The sequence below is a fragment of the Meriones unguiculatus genome, chromosome 18 (assembly GCF_030254825.1).
Source record: "Meriones unguiculatus strain TT.TT164.6M chromosome 18, Bangor_MerUng_6.1, whole genome shotgun sequence".
Taxonomy (NCBI): Eukaryota; Metazoa; Chordata; class Mammalia; order Rodentia; family Muridae; genus Meriones; species Meriones unguiculatus.
This window is the reverse complement of record NC_083365.1, coordinates 21,117,539-21,134,600: the sequence shown is the minus strand read 5'-3', so window position 1 is coordinate 21,134,600 and position 17,062 is coordinate 21,117,539. Positions and strand designations below refer to the sequence as shown.

The 17,062-nt window shown below is 48.3% G+C and overlaps 1 protein-coding gene across 4 annotated transcripts in view; it reads left to right on the top strand.

Annotated features, from left to right (window-relative positions):
- The window catches only part of Stard9 (StAR related lipid transfer domain containing 9), an 89,055-nt gene that overhangs the window by 58,147 nt on the left and 13,846 nt on the right, over positions 1-17,062 (top strand). For 2 of the 4 annotated variants that reach the window (XM_021639363.2, XM_060372006.1), the window contains exons 17-23: positions 242-293; positions 620-757; positions 1,320-1,405; positions 1,491-1,594; positions 4,163-4,353; positions 4,822-5,293; positions 6,526-16,584. In XM_021639363.2, the coding sequence (XP_021495038.1) occupies positions 242-293; positions 620-757; positions 1,320-1,405; positions 1,491-1,594; positions 4,163-4,353; positions 4,822-5,293; positions 6,526-16,584 (11,102 nt within the window). Of the gene's footprint in view, positions 1-241; positions 294-619; positions 758-1,319; positions 1,406-1,490; positions 1,595-4,162; positions 4,354-4,821; positions 5,294-6,525; positions 16,585-17,062 lie in introns of those variants that run through there. The other 2 variants (XM_060372008.1, XM_060372007.1) reach the window with 2 other exon arrangements.

Sequence of the window (17,062 nt, the reverse complement as noted above, 5' to 3'; positions counted from 1 at the left end):
CTTTGCAAACAGGCAGTGCTGTGTATTAGTTAGTGCTGTTGCTTGCCTGTGTCCTCCTGGGCTGCAGAGAGAGTGGATGGAAGGCCAGAGCAGCCTAGATTGAGGTTGGGAAATGGTTCTGAAACTGCCAAGATGGGGATGGGATGACAGGGACTCTATACAGATGTGGACTGTGCTCTGAGGGCAGGGCTGGGTCTCTTTTTATTCTCATTAAAATGGCTTCTTCCTTTCTTCCCTGTAGGAGGGGACAACAAAAATAGGAAGGATTGATTCAGACCAGGAACAGGACATCGGTAGGTGACCACACATCTGAGTCTAACACACAGGCAGCTATTTGTGACCAAAAGGTTTACTAAAGGAAGCTGATGATCTTGGAGAGAAAAAGGAGTCTCTGAAGTGTTAAGGGCCTGCTTTTCTTTCTGCTGCTTAGTTTTGGGTCTGGAACTTGGAAGGAGGAGGCTTACACAGGGAGAGACTTTGAGCTCTTGGTGGTTTCAGGTGGTGGGTGTTCCTTTTTTGTTAGGATGGAAAATATTGCCATGTTGGTTGGATCTTGTAAAAACTGGAAGAGTCATTCTCCTGAATGATTTCCCCACTCAAGGTACCCCCACCTCTTTAGTTCTTCAGGGCCAGTGGATTGAGAGAGACCATTGCACAATCACTAGCACTTGTGGGGTGGTCATTCTCCGGCCTACCCAAGGGGCACGCTGTACAGTCAATGGCCGTGAGGTCACTGCTTCCTGCCGTCTGACACAAGGTAGGGTTGTCTTCCTCCCTGTGTATATATGGATGTATGATAGACATCTTCAATCTGATGGGTCCAGAGAGCTCAATGAAGCAAGTGTTAATCATGTGTTATTCAGCTTCTATATCCAGAGACCTGAAGATTTCCTAATATGATTCTCCTCATTCTAGGACCCAAGAGTACAGAATGACTCATGGAAATTCGTTGTTTATTTTTCTGAGCTACATTTTCTTCATTTGTGATAAGGGGAACATAGGGCAGTATTGCATGAAGCCTGTTTTTGAAGTTGTTGGAAGTGTGCTGTAATGACTTTATGTCAGTATCCCTCTAGTACTAATCCATTAAAATCCCACTCTCTGAAGCTGAACTTAGAGTCCGCCTCTTCATGAAGTTTCTCTGACTGCACTACCTGGAACTCATCCTGATGTTTATTTGATTACAATTGTGAGATGTACAGTTAATATGTATCAACTTAGCTAAATTATCAGCTTGTTGCAGGCATGAGTTTATCTCACAGTATCTCAGTTTATTCGAGAGCATGATCATGGACTGACCTCTTGTTTGTGTGTTGCAGGAGCTGTCATAACACTGGGAAAAGCACAGAAGTTCCGATTTAACCACCCGGCCGAGGCCGAGCTGCTGCGTCACCAAAGGCTTAAAGTACGCACGGCTGTGATTTCCGAGTGGCTGTTGGAGAAGCTTCCGCACTGTGCTGTAGGACTCACTGCTCTTTTCCGTGTCCCAGGTTGGAAAGGCTCTTGGCAGCAGTGGCTCTTTGGAATGGCTGGACTTGAATGGGGATGTCACCGCCTTGAGACTGGACCTCTGTCCCCAGCCTTGGAAGGAGAGGTGAGAATCTCGTGCTTGTACTGGTGGAGTCCCCTGGGTTTGCTTCTTAGCCTGTAACAAAGTGGAACCGGGAGGGATTTGTTTAACAGCTCAGGTCTGAACACATCTGGTCCAGATTGACTTGGGCAAGTGTTATGGCTTGAAAATAAAATGTTCCCCACAGGTTCGGGCATCGAAGCCCAATCCCCACCTTATGGCATAACCTTTGGTTCTGAACCATTAGGAGGGAGGGTAGAGCTAGAGGAAGTGGGTCACTGCAGGTGTGTTTTTGGAGGTGCATCTTGCCCACATCTCTCTCTACTTCCCATTCACCATGAATGAGTTAAGTCACTTTGGACCACCACATGTGCCCAGCAATGCTCATGCCCAAGCGGTGAGGGTGGTCTCCCATAGACTGGGGCCTCTGAACTGGTGGGCTAAGATGAATCCTTTTCTCAAGTTGTTTCTCTCAAGTGTTTGCTATAGCAAAGAAAAACTATGAGTAATCTGAAAATGCTGAGCTGGCTGCTGAGTTTGTAGCCGACAGGGAGGTATCCGTGACCCTCATTTGCTTTCTGCTTGGTATCTTACCTCTCTTCTCACTGAAAGACATGTGTCTCCCCTGTTAACAAGGTTTATACTGGGGAGTGTTAGCAGACGTCTGGTACTGCTTCTAAGCCTCACTTCACCACAGTTCCTTTAACTCCTGGTGCACCTGTGTATGAGCTCTTATGTATAATCCTTCAGAATCTATCGCTTCCTCTAGACTTTAAAAAATGAATCCTTTTTATGCTCTCATAACCATCAGTGCAGAGCTATGCATACAAGGGGACAGGACCTATGAGAACAGTGAGAAAACACTTTAAGATTCTGCCTTGCTCCTGCTTCATCCGCTTTGTGATAAACTTTGAACTCTTGAGTTAGTTTTATATACAATTGACGTGGCTGGTTTTCTACCTCACCATTATCCTTTCTATACAGAATCTCCTTCCCTAGGCTACATACCTTGTGGGTTTTCCCCCAGAAGCTTTTTTGTTCCCTTTGGCCAAATTGACCTATTTCATCAGATGTAAATATAGAAGTTTGTCAGGGGACTTGGTACCAGTGAGATCACCAGCAAGACCACTGAACGATTCCAAAATAGGATTCATGAGAGTTCTTGTGATCCTTGGCCCCTTTGGGGGGCTCTGGTTCTCTCTCTTCTGGCCAGGAGCATTTGCTAGCACGTGAAGACCGTCTTGGGTCTGAGTGATAGGAGGGAACGTTGGGTTGGGGACCGGGTGAGCAACAGTGCCTCTCCACAGAGCTGCTCACATGTTGGACAGCACTGGTCGGTAGAAACATCCAGGGTAGCCCCAGGGGATTCAGAATACATGGATCCCCACTCTGCCTCTTGGATGTAGTGTTCTGTGGGTTTTAGCTGGGCTTATCTAGGCCTCATTGATGGGTTTATGCTTGTAATTCACCATTACTGTGGCTAATTTTGAAGTAGTAATACAAACAAAACATGTATAAACATTTGTACAATATATGTAAATATATGTACAAAATGTTTTGGGTTAACAGTTTTCCTTCCCAGTATTCTGTTTTTTTTCCCTGGATTTCCTGAGGGAAATTTTAGTAGAAACCCTTTTAATTCTTTCATTTTTAAAGGGCAGAGCTTCTCTGTATATGTATGTCTGCATGTACATGTGTGTGCAAGCTTGTGTGTGTAGACCTAACGCTGATATCAACATCTCTCAACGGCTGTACTCTATTGGATCAGGGTCTCTCACTGACTAGCTTGCCAGTTCTAGACTAGCCGACTTGCCCTAGGGATCGGTCTCTACTGTCCATGGGCTGGGATTTCAGGTAGCTACCATGCTTGCTTGGCTTTTATTTGTAATTTGGGGATCCAAACCCTGGTCCTCATATTAACATGGCAAGTGCTTTATCCACTGAGCCACCTCCCCAGTCTGGACAGAGATGCTTGATTTAGCTAAAGCATTGTTTTTATCTTTTGTTTTTGAGACAGAAAAACTCATAATCCTCCTGCCTCTGCCTCCAGAGCTTTAGGGTTAAAGGCATGTACCACCACACTCAGCTTTTTGTACCTTTAACAAAATATTATCTACTTTCATTATTTCCTGTGAGCCAGGTGTAGTGGCATATGCCTTTAATGTCAGCACTCAGAAGGCAGAGGCAGGTGGAGCTCCGTGGAATTCAGAACCAGCCTGGTCTACAGAGTGAGTTTCCAGACATCCAGGGCTACACAGGACCCTGCCTCAAAAACAAAACAAAACCCCGAAACAAATAAAAATAAACAACAACAAAGACATGTTTGACTTTCATGATTCTGTTATGAGAGTAAGCTGGGTTTCTGCTATACCCACAATTCCAAGAGTGTTGTCTAGTGACTATTCTCTGCTCCTGTGCTATGATGTCATGAGCTGCCTATGATGACACACCTATTTGTTCCAAACTGACAGATGTCTGAAGCCCTCTCTCTTTCTACCTTGTTGAGTTTAGGAGTGCTCTCAGAGGGACTTGTCTCCCAACCATTTGTCCTGAGTTTGGTTTGCTTGGGTGACCCTAGACTTTCTGTCACAGGAAAGTGCTGGAAGATCAGTGTGACAAGGACCAGCATCCATCAAGAAATGGCAAGACATCCCACAGAGCCCAGTCTGAGCAACAGAAATGCTCTGTGGAGAATCTGACAGAGCAAGTCACTGAAGGACAGAGTAGAGTTCAGAAGGGACTGGAATTGGACCAGACGCACATCAGCCAACAGATAAAAGAGAGTAGGTGCCCTTGTCTAAGGCGTCTGCCTCGTCCTGCCTTCTTCAGTTTCACGCTGCCGAGCTTCTGTGTTCTGACCTTTGTTGTCTTTGTGACGTGATGGAATCTTTTGTACGGGGCGTTCTCTCCCTTCTTTTAGAGATCAGAAGCTCACACAAGGGGGCTAGAAATAAACAAATGGACTTCTTGATGGCCCCTCAGAATGATGCACCTTCTGCTGACTCCCTCCAGTGGTGCACTTGTCTGTGCATTTCCAACTGCCCCACTTGTCTACTATTATATTGAGGCCTACACATCTTCCTTTCCTTCCCTTTCAGTAAAGGAGGCCCTGTAGCTCTTGTTTGCCACGTCCGTCGCTCTGTTCATCTCTTTTCACTCCTCACAGCTCTGGCTGTGGCTGGAGATGTCTGAGTCTAGGCAGCCATAGGCAGGAAGTGCTGACCTTCTCTCTGGGTGTTTTTGGTTCCCAGACCAGCAGTGGCTACTCAGAGAAGAGACCTGGCTAGCCAGCTTGCAGGAGACAAAGCAAGAAGACGACTGTGGGGAAGAGAAAGAACTTGAGGCCTTTGTGGCACCTGATGCCTGGCTTCCAACAGCTCCTCAGACCCCACCATCCCCACTGGTTCAAAGCCAAAAAAGGGTGGTTCAGTTGCAGCGCTTGTGGAGACGTACTTCTCGGGCCACAGTGTGGAACAGCAGGTGGAAAAAGGTCTCACTGCAGCTGGAGAGAATTAAGAAGTGGAGGCAGCTGGAGGCCCAGAGGAGACTAGAGCAGCCCAGGGCACTCTACTGGATCCAGGATGACAGTGCCTCCGAGGCCCCAAGTTGGGTCTCCAGCTCTAACACCTCAGGCCCCGGTTCTCGGCAGAGCAGCAGACGGACAACTCACAGCTGCCTGAGCCCACAGAGGCTCCGCAGCCCACACCTACCCCAGCCACACAGGTACCAGTGATGGCCACCAGTAGCCATGGCTGGAGTGAGTCCAGCTTCCCAGACTGTTTACTCCACAGGCTTCCTCAGTCTGTGAGATGGAGAGGTGTTTTATTTCTCTGGTCCTCTGGCCTCTCTTCTTTGTAAATATGTTTACACAATCGGCTGCTTCTTACCCTTTCAGGGCTGCTCTTGTTCCCAGCTCATTTCTTCTTCTGAGGGAACCTGTCTCATGTTCATGTCTAGACTGCCCAGATGTCCTACCTCTTCCTTAGTCTCACCTTGCCTCCAACCACAGGCTGCCTCCAGGTTCAGGACTGGATCTGCCTCCTCGGCTTTTTCAATCCCTGTCTGCTGCCCCAGGATAGTGTAGAGTATATTATCTCCAAGATTCTTTGGAGGGGAGACCTGTGTGCTTGTTCTGTGTCCTTGGCTCACAAGACCCACACAGTGTCGCTGTTAGGTCTGTTCACCTCTCTATTTGTTAAATAACGTGGCAGACAAACCAACTTTTTACTATGGGAAAAAATTCACACATGCAAAAGGACTTCATCAGCAATTACAGAGATGTGTCACTTTCCTTTCAGTCCCACCACCCTGTCTTGCAAAGGATTAACACAATGTTGTGACATTTTAAACCCACATCCTTTAAGCATGTACCTGTAAAAATAGATAAGCTATTTTGTCATACCTACCAAATTGTACCTACCGAGATTAAGGTTGGTAGCTTGATCTAAAACCTGGCTCCTGTTCAGTTTTCTCAAGTTACTCGGTTTTCTCAAGTGCCTTGGTTTTCCGTATCAAGGTCTAATTAGTTTTATAAACTGCCTGTCACTGTTAAATCTCTGAAGTTCCCATAATCATCCTTCCTATTTCTTATCAATGTGAAAAATGGGTCAGTTTAGTAGGTAGTACCACTTCATAGATTTATCTCCTTGATTTTTTTAATAGTATTAAAGTTGTTCCTGTTTTCCTGACATAGCCAATTGCTTGATATATAATTCAGTTAAACTTTTTCCTAAGACAAAACAGTTGGGGGCAGGGAGTGAGTGACAGTATGCATTTGAGACCCCTGAAAGCCAGGGCTTTATTGTCTGCTCTTGTGTGTATTGTTTTGAGAAGTGTAGGACACACTGCCTGCTTTCCAACTCTTTCAGAGCAAACAAAGTAGGACACCATGTTCTTTTTAGTGACAGAGAGTAGGGAACATTACTTTTCTGAACCTGCTTTTCTTCTCTTCACAGTGCCTTCCTGAACTCGGATCCTTCCACTACACCTCCGCCTGACCCAACTCACCAAGTACCAGAGAAAACTCCATCAGCGTGTACCATTCCCCCTCCCAGGACAGGGCGCTCGGGCAGGAACGGCTTTCATCCATCAGGCCGGAGGAAACTCTATCCAGCCAGGGGAGCCTCACCCAGGAGGGAAGTCTCTACTCAAGGTGCCTGTCTCACTGGAAGCTACATGTCTGTAAACAGCCAAGACACTGAGCCATTGGGTAAACAGCCCTGTCAGATGTCATCCCAGAGCTCAGGGACTCTGTGCCAATCAACTAAGAAGCTAAAGCATGGCTCAAGGACCCTTACCCCAGCTGCCCACACCAGAAGGGATAAGGGATTAGGAGCATCTGTCAACACACAAACTGGATGGCAAAAAGTAGGGAGCTATGAGACCTACAAGGCTCTTAAGGAAACTACCACTTATTCTGCTTATCTCAGTGGATCCAAGCAAGCAGCTGGGCATGGAAAAATAGTCACAGCTTTTCAGGCAGAATCCAAACCACCACCTCCAAGCAGGGCACCAAAAAAACATCAGAGGGTACTGACAGCTAGGGCTAGAGACTTTGCCAAAAAGTTCTCTCATTTGCCTTGTGGCAGTCCTTTAAAAAAACAACTTAGTGCAGAGGATCCAGACACCCTGGCCTCCTTCACAGGTTCTAGACTTATAATGGATCATCTAAGGGAAAAGGACAATGACTTATCTGACACTGAGAGCAGTTACTCAGTAGATTCTCTCTCTCATGTCTACATCAAAGTTCCAAAGGAGCTGCTGAAGCCAAAGGACCTTCAGGGAAAATGGGTTCTCCCAGATCCAGAGAACTCCGAAAGTGACAACAGTCAAATATCTGAGGATTCACTTGCTGAGAACAGGTACCAAAGCCCCCCAGAAAACTTAGGGGGTGAATATTCTACCAAGGATAGTGGGTATTCAAGGACCAGAACTTCAGCCTCTGTGAGGGGCTTCACCATGCCCTCAGACAGAAGCTTATTTACTCAAGCACATGGGAGCTTTTCCTTGGACAGCTTGATCGAGGCTGCAGAACTAGGAGACAGACAAGAGGAGCCTTACCTTGGTTCTGCTGATGAGGGACCTACGGAGACTTTTTGGCACCTGCAGAAGGACTCCCTACCTGCAGCAGACCAGGAGGCAACATGCAGGCCTAGCCCTATCATCCACAGAACAGCAGTCAGGCTGAATGTCTTTGTGCCAAAAAGCAACTCATTTTACCTTGATCCTCAGTTTCAGCACTATTGTGAGCAGCCTGAGTCAGAAATGGAGGCAAGCTATTTTGAACAAACCAACTCTTTCCAAGGTGTGCAGGTTACAAGAGCGAGCCCCCTGGTATCTGTGGATTCATGGTTTTCTTGTGACTCTAAGGGCTATTCCAGCAGCCCTTCAGGGATCATACATTCTTTATGTCCAAGTCCTGACAGACATGAAATTCAGCTGCATGGTGAGACACCAAGACACTGGCTAAGCATGGAAGAAGTAAAGTCACCAGCTACAGTCCTGTCAGGGAGCCACACATTTACCCAAGCCAGTGCCATGCCAACCAGTAGTTCAGATTTGTGTGCACCTCCTGCTTCTGATACATCCAAGCCCTCAATTTGTGGACATCAAAGGCTCCTTCAGCCAGGAGTTGATGGTGTCTTTCAAGGTAGAAAAATCTCTGATGTGACCTACCAGGCCATCTCGGAAGAGTCCCACAGTCCTGACATATCGAGTGTGCTGGCTCCCTCTGGCACCTCAGTCACTCATGTAGGCAGTATTCATGAGGACTGGACTGCCCTTCAGCAAAAGTATCTTCTTGAACTCTCAAATTCTGTTTTGGGGGCTGTCGGAGAGCCCAGGCCAGCTTTCCTCTTCCTGGAGGAAGACTCTAGCTCCCTGGCTGAAGCTTCTGATAAAGTAGACACTCAGTTGCCAGTTGACCCTGGGGTATCTAGAACTTTAGGTTTCAGCTACTTTCCAGTCCACCTATCCAAAGCCAGGCACGTAAGAGAAGAGAAAAACTGTGGCAGTGTGAGGGCCAACCTAGAAAGTGCTTCTGACCGCTTCAGTGCCGCTGAGAGAGTGAGTTCTAGTGGGGTGTACCCAGCAGACCCAGAGCCTCTGACTTCTGAATCTGAAGCACAGGCCCACACAGCAGGAAACAAGACACCAAATCCCATGACAGAGGCATGGGAAGTCAATCGGGCCAGCTTGGAAGGGTCCCTTCAGAGTGGCAAGAACCCCAGGCTGATAACTTCCTCTGGGCAGCATTTCTTCCAGAAGAGGGCTTATCACAATGATGACACCTTAGCCGCTGAAGTAGGCCACTGGCCTCAAGATGGGGCGCGTCTCAGGAAAAACACTGCAGTTCAACCAGGACTGTTAAGCCAGCATCCCCTCCTAGAAGAGAAGGCAACTTCCCCTCAGAGCAGCGGGGAAGCAGCTGGAACACACGAAGGTGGTGCCTGCACTCTCCCTTCAGAGCCAGAGCTGCTCCCGCACTCTGCCCCCTGGGACCCTTTCCCACCTTCCTTGCAACCTCCTCCCTTGGAAACATTCTACGTAACCAAGAGCAGGGATGCCTTGACAGAAACTGCCTTAGAGATTCCAGCCTGTAGGGAAGCCCGGGTGCCCTCCCCACCCCCCAGGGAAGCCTGGGGCTTTGGTCATAGCTATGAAGTCCTCCAGAAAGTTCACTGGAAGAACAACTTGCCCAAGGTGTCGAAAAGCCAGAATTCTAAGATTGACCCATCTCAGCAGGCGACAACAAAGAGGCCAACTGATCTGAGTAAAGAGGAAGTTACTGAAGAGCTGGGGGACCACTCTAGAAATATGAAGGAGGAAGAAAGCCATGATTCTGCTTACTGTTTTGTTGCTCAGAACAGACATCTCCCTTCTGCCAGCCTCAAAGCTTGCAAATGTGGAAATCACTTTGGAATTTTAAATAAAAAGTATAGCCTCTCAGTACACAAGGAAGGAGAAGAGGCCTGTGCATGGCACCACTGCAGCGTTGCCTTTGACGGCTCTGAGTCCAAGACTTTGCTCTTCATCTGTGATCCCATGGCAAGTGAGGAAGAGCAGGATGCACTGCTGTCTCAGATACATACCTGTGATGTTCACAGTCAGACTTCTTCTGGAGGCAGGTCTGATTTCATTGGCAACATCAACTTTGACCTGGACAAGATACAAGAGGAAACTGCTGTTTCGTTGGAATCCAGATCAGTCCACTGTCGAGTAAGCAGCCCTGTGTTCATGGCCAGAGGTGGAAGTCCAACGCACATGTGGGAGGGGAGGAATGAAACTGTACTTCTCAGGGAAGTGATTTCCAAAGACATCAGAGAAGAGTTCAATCTTCCAGGAACCCAGTACACCTGTGAAAGATGCCGTCTAGTTCTGTGCTCTCAGAAAAGAAAGCCTGTTGAATGCAAGGCCCATGGGCAGTCACAAGAAATAAAGTCCAAAGAAGAACCTTTGGGAGAGCAACAGAATAAAAGATTTAATAATGCCGAAGAGATGGCTAGGCTGCTCCGGAGTGTAATACAGCTGGAAACTGGCATCTTGGAAATTGAATCTAAGCAGAATAAGCATCTTCATGCTTCCCACATGTCAAGTACAGAGTTTATGCTCCAGGACATACAGGACCAGGAGAGGGCTGACCATGTCCTGATGCCAGGAAGCTCTGGAAAACATTTGTTCTTTGGGGTACAGCCATCTTTTCCAGTACAGATAGAGGATGATACCAGAGACAGCAAATCTAGGGAAGAAGATGGTGGCAGTGCCCTCAGTTATAATGCCCAAGTCCAGAAAGTCATAGGAAGCCCCTCCAGATCAAGGGAATATGCACAAGTAAGGCAGTCTGAGAGTGAGCACTCAGACCCACAACCTGGAGTAGACAGACTTGCCAGGGACACATGTGATTCTCTGGGGAAAGGCATAGCTCTCAGAGAGTCTAGCAACGTTTCCCTTCACTCCAGGAGAATGAAGGAATTAGCTGGAGCTCTGCCTTTGCAGCTCAGTGTAGAGAGATCTGAGAAGGATGATGAGCTTCTAAAAACATCAACAAACTTCCAAGACCAGGCTTGGGCCTTGGAAAGTCTCGAGGAACCACAGACTATGGAAAAGTTTCAGGAAAACCAAATTGTTGAACTCCCAAGTGATTCACACTTGGAGGATACAAAAGCTCATGGGAGTGTTGAAGAAATGGCCGTGAAAAGGGGAGAGAACCTACATGAAGAAGAGAATATGATCTCACCAACTCAGGAATTTCTTATTCTAAGCCAGCACTGTGAGGGAACATTTTTCAGCCAGGAGACTGTCTCCCCATCCCATAGCCAGACAGGCTTCTCTGCAGCTCTTCTTTGTGGAGAGCTGAGTGGTACCCAACCCATGCATTATCCTAGCTTACCAAGAAGCTGTTTGCATGCCTCTGGTACCAAAGGCATCTCTTCATTTGAGCACATGTTAGAGCCTACAATGTGGAAAATTAATAGAAGTTCTTTGGCAACTGGAGTAGGCCATCAGGATCTCAGTGGCGAGACCAGCAGCAGTAGCCCCCAGGGAAGTGTTGCAGGGGATACTTACACCACACACGCTGCTTGGTGTGGATCTGTGATGCCCATGGTCACGAGAGCTGATGGTCGGTCTGTTACACCAGACAGCATTTTACCGGAGATGGAGGACTGGATCACAGTGAGCACTGGCCCCCAAGGAGACCAGAAGGGGGACTTCAGGGATACTTCAATAGGCTTCCTTACCCAGGAAGGTTTGGATTCTGAAGCCGAGGCAACTGTACAAAAAGAAATAAAGACCAGTTACTTGGACAGGGTCTCAAGACAGACTGAAAAGAAGGTCAGTTTCCTCTTACCAGAAGATAGTGGCCAGGGTGAGGAGGAAAGGCAGAAAGCAGAGGAGAAGTCTGAAGATCAACATCCAGCTAGCTCTGCTTGCTTAACACCTGTGTCTCTACTGGAGGCACCTAATCCAGAGCCTCTGCTACCGCCAGACCCCTCTATCCATGCATCCATATGTCTGGCCATCTTGAAAGAGATCAGACAGGCAAAAGCACAGAGGAAACGGCTTAGTGACTTTGTGGCTGACAGGACAGTCCTCCCTCATTGTAAGCCTTCACAAGAAGCTGAGTGTTTTTTGGAGGCTGCTGGTAGGTCTCAGGAGCAAATGGTGAAGTTAGGGTGGGGTAGCACCAGGAAGGAAGATGAAGCACAAGGACTGCATGCAGCATCTCCATCTGCTGTGTCTGCAGACCTTTTGGCTGATGAGGCCAGTGCAGAGGACCTTCATCATCTGCCTGACCCTGAAACTGACAGAGGACCACGGTATCATTTGCTGGCTTCCTCTCACACTGTTCCAGATTTAGAAAAAGGACATTGTACTAGAGAAACAAGGCAATTTGGGGGAGCAAGTGGATGGTTTGGTTCTTCTGAAGTCATAGAGAAAAAGAAAGAAACATCTAGAACACTGTCCCCTGTTTATCCTTTGGTCCCAGACAGGCTTCTTTCTACTCCAACTGTAGAGCAGGATGGGAGGGTGAGATTAGAGAAAGTGTCTGTCTCACCTTCTCAAGCTTCTTGTGATGACCCTGGCAGGAGCCCTCATGGGCAAAGCCAGTTGGCTTCATGGGAACCTGCAGAGGGTATGTCCTTTGGTGGGCAGGACAGGACTCCAGGGCTTCAGGAACCCAGAAGTCTAGACAGCACATGTGGAGGAGGCTCAGGTAAGGTGTCCGTGACCTCGCAGGAAGGAAAAGCAGTCCATGCCGAGTGCCAGACTGTGATCTGTAATGCTGATAATGCTGCTGGCCTTTTGGGGCCTAAGCAAGACCGTTTTCATTACACGGATGCTTCCACTGGCTTAGAAGAAGTGAAGGCAAGTCCAAAGCCATGTGCTGTTGAGCCTGGAGCTCCGACAAAGTTTGAAGCAGATGCTCACATGTGGCGTCCTGTCAAGTGGAAAAATGTTGGTTCTGGTCTGGCAGAGGCCTGTGGGGATGACAGCAAATATACAAGGTCAACTCCATTGCTAGATCAAAGACCTATCCTGAGTCCAAGTGGAGTTGGAGAAGAGGCTCCAGGTCTGTCCCCAAAAGAGTGCCTTGTTTCTGAGGGGAACACTGGAGGCAGCAGGCTACGTGGCTCATCTTATGAGGAGGAAGAGGATGGAACTATTCCTTACTCTCAACTAAGTGGTTCTCCACCTACTGTTCATGCCTACTCCTGTCATTCCTCTACTCTGCCATGTTGGAGAGATGGTGTCCTTAGGAAGGGAACCCCTTGTGCTGCTCCACTTCCTGTCCACTCACCTTTCATAGTGCCATCCAGTGAAACAGGTGGAACAGTAGAGAGCTTTTCCAAAGACTCTCAAGTGTTTTCAGAACATGGCCTCAAGCACAAACATGTAAATATAGGATTTGGGTCTGGAGACATCAGCATTCCCAGCTCACCCACTACACCTGCTCTTCCCTCTCCAGCTCAAAGCTCCAGCTCCCTTTGCAGCTCTGAAGTGAGGGCAAATTGCTTCACCCACACAGTTGCTGGTAGAAGGTCAGTTGAAGGTTCTGGGGAAAAGACTTCAGGGAAGAAGGCCAGCAGTGCCCCTGAGGACGATTCTCCATCCAGTCCTGCAGGCACACACTCTGAGCCACTGAGAACTTTGAAGGATAAGTCTGTAGGTGAGAATGCACAGGTATCACAAACCATGCCAGGACCTCCTGTGGTGACTCGGGGACTACATACCCTAAATTTAAATAAAGGGTCTGTTGGCGGTGAACTGGTGAAAGCAGCTCAGGATGGACACTTAGATAATACCATCAGACCCTCTTCAGAAAATACACAGCCTTTCACTGAGGTCAGGGGTCACAGTTACTTGGGTCCCCACGCCAAATTTGTAGACATGTTAAAACATACCAACCAATCTCAGACTGAGACTTCATGGGAGGAAGAAGAGCAACAGAGAGACGAGCCTCCAAGAGGTGGCAAAGACCACGCCCAGGCCAGAAATGGAGTACCTTCTAACAAAGGTGGCTTTGATGACTCTCAGACTAAAGATGGTGAAAGAGAGGAGATGGCTGTGACCAAGTCTTCTGTGTCCCAGACTTACTTTTCAGACTTTGAAGACCCAGCTTCTCTGCCCTTGGGGCAAACTGAACCCTCACAGCCTGTTGCCCGGACTCCTGGCCAGCTCTGCTCTGAAAGGGACCATCTGGCTCCCCATCACAGGCACGCACTTCCTGTGATTGCAATCTTCTCTGGCCCCAAGAACACCAGGTATTCCCCTAGACCTCAGTTCTCTGTGGTCAGCTCATCTCGATCCCTTCAAGAACTAAATTTGAATATGGAGCCTCCTTCTCCAACAGAGAAAGATGCACAGGAGCCGAACAGATTGTGGGGCCCACATCTGAGGGGCCATTCCTCAGAAAAGCCAGTGTCAACATGTCCAAAGACTCAGGATTGCAGTCACAAAGTTTCACGTAACTTTAACAATAGCCCCACCAATGACAAGCCCCTAAAAGCTGTCATTCCTCCTTACCCAACATCTTCCACTGTGTCATGTATGCCAACCCCTGATTTTATGACCAACTGGATGCCTGGTACTTTGGAAGAGGCCCGTCAAGGAAAGACACATAAACTGAGTGTCCAGAGTATGCCAGAGAATTGGCACTCTAGGATGGACAAAGAAATGCACTTTGGTTCCAGTGACATAAGTCCCTATGTCCTGCCTTGGTGTCCACAGAGACCTGTGCATATTGGCTGGAAACAATATGTGTTTGGAAGTACAGTTGATGTCTCTTGTAGCCAGAAACCCCAATGCCTAATACCATCAACTATGGCTCAGTGCTCCAGCATAGACAATGCCCTAGAAGACAAAAAATCCCTGTTTCACTCCCATCTCAGGAATTACACCCAAACCCGTGATCTGTCAAACATTCACAGTGGTATTGAAAGTAACCAAAATTCAAACAAAGGCTGGGAAATATGGAGTTCCTCACTTGCTGTGGGAGAGCCCCATGTCTTTACTGGCTCTGAAGGAGTTGCCCCAATAAGGGGTCCTGACAAGAGGCCCCCATTCAAGGGCCATTCTGAGGAAATAGGGTATCTGAGGAGTGAGCTGCCTCTGGCTGGCCGGAGTGCCACAGCTCAGGTAGATGACATTGTACTACTCTGCCCATCAGAGAGAGGCCACACTGTGAGTCAGGCCAGGATGAATACCTTTGAGCAGGGAACACAGACCCTGGGCAGCAGGCTCCACTGGAGTTGCACCAATATCTCTGCTCAGCCCAATGCTACCACAATGTCAGCCTCTGAGCTGGCCTCCTGGACCAGCATGCACAATCTGTCCCTCCACCTCTCACAGCTTCTGCATAGCACTTCAGAGCTGCTTGGGAGTCTCTCACAGACAAGTGTAGTCCCAAAGGAGCAGAACATCAAGAGTGAATCCCCAGATGAGGCCCCACAGGCCCCCACGATGGACAGTTGTACTCAGACCACTGTGGATGAGGGCATCCAGACAGACCTGGCCTCATCTCCTTTGCTCTCCCAGCCCCCAGAGGTCAAGCCTCAAGAAGTGATCGTTGAAGTGATGGACTCAGATATCATCACTGTGGCTCAAGAGAAGAGAGAGGGAGAGGAAGCAGCAGAACTCCCAGATCTCCGTGAAGGAAGCACTCACAATAATTTGCAGAGCCTTCCTGTGTCTTCACCACATTTGAGGTTTCAGAAAGTTCATCTTGGGCAGAACCTTACTTTGGTGAGCTTCCCGGCTTCTCCTGATGGATCCCCCTCTCCCAGCCTGCAGCCAGAGGAATCTTGCATGGTGGTCAACAGTCCTAGAGTCTCCCAGTACTCAGGGATCTTCCATGGTGCTTCAGAGTTCACCCAGGAGCCTAGTACCCAGAAGAAGCCAGGCCTCCCTAGTGCTGTGCTGGTGGATAGGGCTTCCTCTCCAATTCTTATATTTAGTGCCAGTGCCCAGGAGTTGAACAATCCCTTAGCCTCTTCTACTCTATCAGTCCCCTCAGCTCACTCTCTCGAAGACTCCGAGAAGCTTGGTATCAGTCCAGATGTTGCTGTTGGTGACCCAGGACCTCCAGTGGATAATTCTGAAGCCACTGATGAGTCTGATGTCCCTCAGAGACCTGAGTCTCTGGAAAGAGAAGGCAAGAACCTCTTAGAAAGGAGCTCTGAGAGATTATTTCTTGACTCTAGCTCCTCATGCAGCCAACAGAAGAGCTCTAGTCTCCATGTTAGTTTCTTAGAGCAGGCCCCTCAGCAGCTTCAGTCCAAGAGCACCACTGGAGACCAAAGCAGACTGCCATCTCCACCACCAAGGCACAGGAGCCTGAAGCTAGATGACAGCTTTATGCCTGAGAAGGTAGCTTCCATAGAGCATGGTCCACTGATCAGTAGGAGGCCAAGTCAGTGGCAGGTCAGGGCAGCCAGTGAAGATGAGAGCTCAGTGTCTGTGGCTGAGCCACAACCCGGTATGGAGCTATCTTCCTCATGGAGAGGTCTTCAGCCCCTTAGCCCTTGTCCTATCTCTTATACTACAGGGCTTCAAAATCCTTCTATAGCCCCACCCCAGGCCTGCAACCCTGTGGGGCTACTCTGTCCTGATTCACATATATGTGTGGCCCCTGGTCTTCAGCATCACAGCCTGAGGGACCTCCCCATCGATAACAAATTTAATAACTGGTATGGAGTTCAGATTGGACCTTGTGGAGAGCTGCATGTCGGTGAGGATCTAGAAGCCGGGTGTGACTCCAGTTCTGTAGACCAAACACAAAGGCCCCTGCAACCTTCTGGCAACTACAGCCAGGACCCTGAGTGGCCCCGACTGAAGCACATCCCCTTACAAATTGGGGTCCAGAAACCCTCACTCAGTGTGGAACTCACAGAAGCAAAACTACACCATGGCTTCGGGGAGACAGATGCTCTGATGAAGGTGCTGCAGAGTGGGACAGGGGATGTGCTTGCTCATGAAGAACCTTCTCTGTCCTCCAGGGAGGAGTACTACAGCAGGTAGGTGTAAAAGGAATTTTTATTTGCCTGATATAGTTGTTGGGAGGCTTATTAATCCATCAGACAGAGGCAAACATATCTGAGTTCAATTCCAGCCCGGTATAGAGCAAGTTTCAGGTAAAGAAAAGCTTAAGTCCAGGCATGGTGGTACATACCTTTAATTACAAACAATAAAGAATAAAGTTAGTTTTCAGAAGGAAGCACCCATCTTAGAAAGTGATGTCTAACTGAGTGACAGAAACAGCTTAGAAACAGTGACGAATCAGAGAAAGACTTGATAGAATAGGATATGCCCAACTCTTCATGAGAAGAGAGAGGAAAGGGAAGCTATATAATTGGCAGAGAGGGAGAGGAGAGAGAAGGCAATTTTACCAGGACAAATAAACAGAGAGAGGAGAGAACAAGATAGACAAAGGTGAAGACAAGAAGGAGCCAGAGAACGAGGAGCCAGAAGATTAGAGCAGATTGCTGGAAACTA